This window comes from Lagopus leucura, unplaced genomic scaffold (genome assembly GCF_019238085.1).
Source record: "Lagopus leucura isolate 7727_CA_CO unplaced genomic scaffold, USGS_WTPT01 Super-Scaffold_774, whole genome shotgun sequence".
In the NCBI taxonomy this organism is placed as follows: domain Eukaryota; kingdom Metazoa; phylum Chordata; class Aves; order Galliformes; family Phasianidae; genus Lagopus; species Lagopus leucura.
Genome location: NW_024962258.1, coordinates 7,092,981 through 7,099,062, shown reverse-complemented (window position 1 = coordinate 7,099,062; position 6,082 = coordinate 7,092,981). Strand labels below are relative to the sequence as shown.

The 6,082-nt window shown below is 34.8% G+C and overlaps 1 protein-coding gene across 1 annotated transcript in view; it reads right to left on the bottom strand.

The window, feature by feature from the left end:
* Positions 1-6,082, bottom strand: part of CNTNAP4 (contactin associated protein family member 4) — a 162,292-nt gene that overhangs the window by 56,945 nt on the left and 99,265 nt on the right. The window contains exon 8 of the mRNA XM_042864889.1: positions 3,073-3,334. Within this exon, the coding sequence (XP_042720823.1) occupies positions 3,073-3,334 (262 nt within the window). The remainder of the gene's footprint in view (positions 1-3,072; positions 3,335-6,082) is intronic.

Sequence of the window (6,082 nt, the reverse complement as noted above, 5' to 3'; positions counted from 1 at the left end):
CAGAGGGAAGGGAAGGGAAGGGAAGGGAAGGGAAGGGAAGGGAAGGGAAGGGAAGGGAAGGGAAGGGAAGGGAAGGGAAGGGAAGGGTTCCATTTTGGGACACAGTGAGATTAAGTGTACTCTCAGCAAGTTTGCTGGTCACACTAAGCCAAGTGGTGCAGTTGATACAAGAGAAGGAAAGGATACCATCCAAAGGGACCTGGACAAGCTAAAGAAATGGGTCCACATGAGCTGAATGAGGTTCACAAGGCCAAGTGCAACTTGCGGTACCTAGGTCAAGAAAATCTCAGACATGAGTATAGAGTGGAAGAAGAACACCTTGAGAGAGGCTCTTTGGAGAAGAATTTGGGTGTTCTGATGGACAAAAGGCTGGACATGAGTCAGCAATGTACCCATGTCCAGCCCTGAAGGACAATAGCACCCTGGGCTGCACTAAAGCTTATGACCAGAGCAGTGCAGGACATGATTGTACCACTGTAGTCAGCCTTTCTGAGACCCCATCTGGAGTACTGCATTTTGGTGAAGACATGGTTTCAGGGACATGACTTAGTGGAGGGTTATTAGTTAGGGTATTATGGTTAGGTTGAGGTTGGACTCAGTGATCTTTAAGGTCTTTTCCAACCTGAGCAATTATATGATTCTATGATTTCAAGAAAGTCTGAGGAGTGGAGCTTGTTCAGTCTGGAGAAAAAAAGAATCTGGGGAGACCATCTAGTTGCTTTCAAGTACTTAATGGGAGTTTTTAAGAAGAGGCTTGCTTTCTACACAAGAAGATAGTGATAGGATAAAGCAGAATGGTCTTAAACTGAAAGAAGTGAGATTTAGATCGGATGGTAGAAGTAAATTTTTCCTCGGAGGGTGCTGAGGCAGTGTAACACGCTGCACAGAGAAGTCATGAAAGCCCAAACTATGGATATATTCAAATCTCTTAACAACTAATTCTAGTGGTTGCTAAATCTGCCCATGATCGTTTGTTTGGAGCTAGGCAATTTTTAATGTCAAGCCATTCTATGATTCTATAAAGATATTAAACAACTATCCATAGGAGGTCTCAGGGGAACTTACTGTAATTAATCACTCATAAATTAATATACAATTATCCTCTTTTTTGTGTATGACTGAAAGAATATTTAAACTTATGATTATGAGTTGAAGAACTGTGCACAGAATAGTGTGCTCTGATTTAATTATCAAATTTTGCACGTGTGTGAAAACTGGGTAATAGGTCCTGGGCCATAGGTTAACAAATCTGTCCAGCCATCCATAATTTAATTACTCAATCTCTAAATGGAAGCTTGATTTATTTCAGTGAGTGTAATAATAAGCACTTCAGAAACATAAGAAAAAGTTCTCCATGTGGTTTTTGTAGATAACTCCTTTCTTAAAAGAAAGGTGCTTTTTAAAGTAGTTTGTCTTCACAACAATAGAAACAATTTCTCCTGTTAAACCTCATGAAGAGTAAGCTTAATAAAGCATAATATTATTAAATTCTTTTTCAGCATAGAATGCCAAAATTTATTGTAGGGTGTTTCAGATAATACATATTTTGCAACTATGAAATGGAATAAGTTGTTCAACATGCAAGACTTTTGCTACTATATGTGCCACTCTGTTCATCTGGTCTTCTAAAATGCATGGTTTAAGTTTCTTTAATGCATATGGCCTATTTGAACTGCAACTGAAATATCTTCTATAAGCTGAATTCATCACTATTAACTACATGCTATTGACATTCTTGCTGGGTAGTTGACATTTGGCGATGGGGAGCGTGGGTAAACTACTTGTCATTAAAATAGTGCTCTTTGTGCATCAGTTATTTTAGATTATAACAAATACTAAGGGTGATCCTAGTGTCACCCACAGAAGAAGGATCAAAGTATTTATGTAAATTTTAACATGTGTGGCAATTACTGGCTCACATTCCTTTTCAGAATTAAAATACTAAGCATTTTATAATTTTACATTTATTTATTATGTAACTGTAAAGAGATAATGAGATTTGGAATTGTATTTAACTATATATTATTTATTTACTTACATTCTTCAAAGTAATTTTCATACCAGAAATTGAAATAAGAATCAATCGAAAAGGAACATGGCACACAACTAAGATTTATGAGGTCTTATCTTCAAATCCTCTTATAGTTTTTTTGCTCTCCTTAGCTCTGCTTTTCACTTCGTCTCTTTCATATCACCAAGCAACAAAAGGATCACTTGATCATTTTAGGTAAGTTATTTTTACTGCTTACTGATAATTCATTGTGTGAATATTCATTCTCTTTAGCATAACGTTTTTTAACGATAGGGGATATAAAACAGATCATAGGAGGAAATTTAAATGACTATTATTTAGTTTATTTATTATTCTTGTTATTATTATATCTGTTAACTACTTCAGCAATAGTGGGACTTATCACTGTCTTCATTATTGCTAAAGATAAGCTATTTTTTTGTTCATAGAAAAGCCACGCATGTCATAGGCCCTTTTAACAAATTTCGTGTAACCTTTGGACTTCCTTCTACTCAAGCCATCTCTCAGGTCTTATCTTTCCTGTATGAGAACTCACTCTGGCTGGTATTTAGTAACATGTGAAAAGGAAAGCTCTCTAACTGAGTCTTGATGGAAATAACATAAATAATAATGTACAGCTTTATTAAAAATAAATTACTGATGCCTTGTAAATTTACTGACAAATAGTAAGAAACATCTTAAGATATTACCTTCATCACGTAAATAGTAAACTGGTTGGCACATCATACTGAAAGTGTGCTCACACGCTCCTTGGATGAGGAGCTCTATATATTATATAGCTAAGATAAGAACTCAGCTTGCAACCTATATTGTTAGTAATGATCTTTACTCAATCACTGAGAAAAAAAAATCAAAAACTATATTATGCATATACAAGCACTTTTGAGAAAATAAGATGTTTAGAAACACTGAGATTAGAAATGTGTAGTTGCACAATCTATCAACAGTATAGATTCTAGTTAATATGGTTCTTCACTTCTTTTTTTTCATAGAAATCTTGTTATTTGTTTTGTCTTTTTATTACTTTTCATTTCTATTACCTGCAGTAATGTCGGTCAGTGGTTTTCCTGGCTTATGAATACTGATTTTAACTTTCCCATCACTCAGATAAATGAAGAAACCACCTGAAGCTTCTTTCACTTTACTAAATACGAGAACTCCTTCACTGTTCCAGGTGCGAAACTGGAAACTTATAGCTAGTTCTTCTTGCCCAGAAATTCCAGGCAGAGCCAGGTAACTTCTGGAGCTGAGAAATGTAACTGGAACCACCTTTGGCTCTAAACACAAGAAGGACATGTTGCCCTAGAAAGAAATTAAACAAGTATGATATTAATAACAGTTGGTGAAAACCAGAATAAAAACTTTTGTTTGGAAACAATGTCCTTCATAGAACCTAATGCTTAAAGCTTTTGAATGTGCTAATCTAAATATCAAGTATATGAGAAAATGTTTGGGAAACATTTACCTAATGATTTGACAAGAACATCTTCCACTGCAAAGTGCAGTAAGAATCTGTAAGTGAATATTGTCTGATTCTATACCTTGTGCTTGATTGAAAAATACTTCAGGAGTTGAACAGATTCACTGAGAGAGAAAAATATATAGTGTTTTACTGGACCAAGGGACATTTTTTCTTATTCAGTGCAACAGAAGGTTTCACTGAGTATTAGTTTTCACAAATAACCAGAGAAAGTTCCACATGGAAACTACTTAGAAATATGAAATACGTACTTTAGAAAACAAAAGGACTATTTATAATATATATAATTTTATTTCCCAGTGAGCTTGTCTGAACAAGATTATGAGTTGTACTTAGGCATCTAATCTTCATTTTATGCTTAAATAGTTCTGAAAACATGGTTCCCAAATAAAGCTGAAAATGGAGAAGAGAAGTCTCCAGGGAGACCTCATTGTGGCCTTTCAGTATTAAAGCTGGAAGCATATAAACAGGAGGGAGTACAAATGTTTACAAGAGTGAACAGTGATAGAATAAGGGAGAATGACTTTAAATTAAGACAGAGGAGGTGTAAGTTAGATATTAGGAGAAAGTTTTTCACTCAGAGAGTGGTGATGCACTAGAACATGTTACCCAGCGAGGTTGTGGATGCCCCATTCTCGGAGGCATTAAAGGGCAGGCTGGATGTGGCTCTGGGCAGCCTGGTATAGTGGTTAGAAACCCTGCACACAGCAGGTTGAAATTAGAGGATAATTATGGTCCTTTTCAACTCAGGCCATTCTATGATTCTGTGATTCTATGATATGATATGCTAATTGAAAAATTCTGAGATTTAGCTGTAACTGCACCTGTGGTTTTACTAAGTGAGATAAGGATACTGCAACAGAAATAATGTATTTTTTGTATCTGCCATTGTATTTGGTTCATACTTTATGACTCATGATAATGATATAATTTGTTATTTCACCTTGTGATTCACTGTCATTTGAACTAATTTGTTATGTGCAGTTGATTACAAAAAGGATAAATGTCTTAAGATTTAAAAGTACATTTAATTATTTCAGCACAGAAAGCTTTAAAATTAATGATTGTACATAAAACTTTGACCTCAGAGTACAAAACTATAGAATTGTTTACCAGCCTGTTATGGCCAGATATTAAAGTTCATCTGTTTTCATTTCTTCCAGTGAAAATATATGAATAAATAAAGGTTCTGTTTTATGAACTCAGCTATAGATATACGAATGATCAGCTGAATGGACCCATAGTGAAAAAGCAGGTAGAACATTGAGAAAATTTGTTAAGTGCTAAAATCCTACCATATGCAGATTCCTCCTCCACAGTATTGCAACGGTTGCCTGATAGATCGCAGAGTGATTATTTAGCATGGATTCTTTCTGGAACACTTGTATTCAAAAAATATGCTAAATAATAATTCCATTTTTCCCAGTTCACATAGAACCTTTGCAGAATCTACCATCATCATGAGCAGGATTCTGTACAGAGGTATCAAATTAGATTATACTGGAATATTTCCAGTGAGAATCACAAAGAAGGAGGTACCTGACATTCATTAGAACAAATTATCATATCTGATTGTTCACATTCTGAACTGAAATCCAAATCAAATTATTTGGAGTTAAAAAAAAGATAGAATTTCATATTTAGTTATTTGAGCTTTGTTTCTATTATAACTCTGCAATTGCTGGCTGTTAAAAAAAAAAAAAAAAAAAAAAAATTGCTAATGGAGAACATTCCTGTACTATTGAAAAAGAAACAAAAGACACTTTCTGCAACAGGAGGAAGATGCTTAGTTATTGAAACCGCTTATCTAAATGGTTTGTCTTTACACTGATATGTGTCTTTACACTAATACTTGTTGGCACTGTCACAATATATGCATTAAATCCCCCAACATAAATTACTGCTCTCCAAAAAATGGACATTATAAATTAACTAGTAGAACTTAAGTATGAAATTATAATGTTCTAGAGAAAACAGTTTGGATCAGCAACCTCAGGAATAGACAGCTTTCAAAATATACTGCTTGTGTTTTTACTAGTCAGGTTCAGAAGTCAGTACCAGAACCTGGATAATTTCAGATACTTCCTGCTTCACTCCCTTCCCATATGTGCACAACAGGGAGGTACCATACAATTCTAAGATCTCACACACATATATGTCATGGTTTTCTGATTTTTATTATCAGTATTCCACATCATAACATAATATCATAACAACATGTAAAGCACTGGGAGTTAAAGAGTTAATGCCCAATTCTGTGGAATGCCAATTTTCTGAATAGCTGGCTCTCAGAAGAGAAGAACTAACATACCCCAGATGACTTCATGTTCTGTGGGTCTGCTTTTCCCCTGTCATGGGCACAGATATATCTAGATAACTCTGTGACAATATAAATACTAGCTACGACCTGAAAATAGAATGTGTTCTTCTTTGTCTGTGAGATGACTATCTACAGCAGCAGTGATTTCTTGATTTTACTTCACACAACAGCACAGATCTTATTATAACTCTGTATCAGTGGGTTAAATATGAAAGTGATTATGATCTTTTTTTTATTATTATTATTGGTA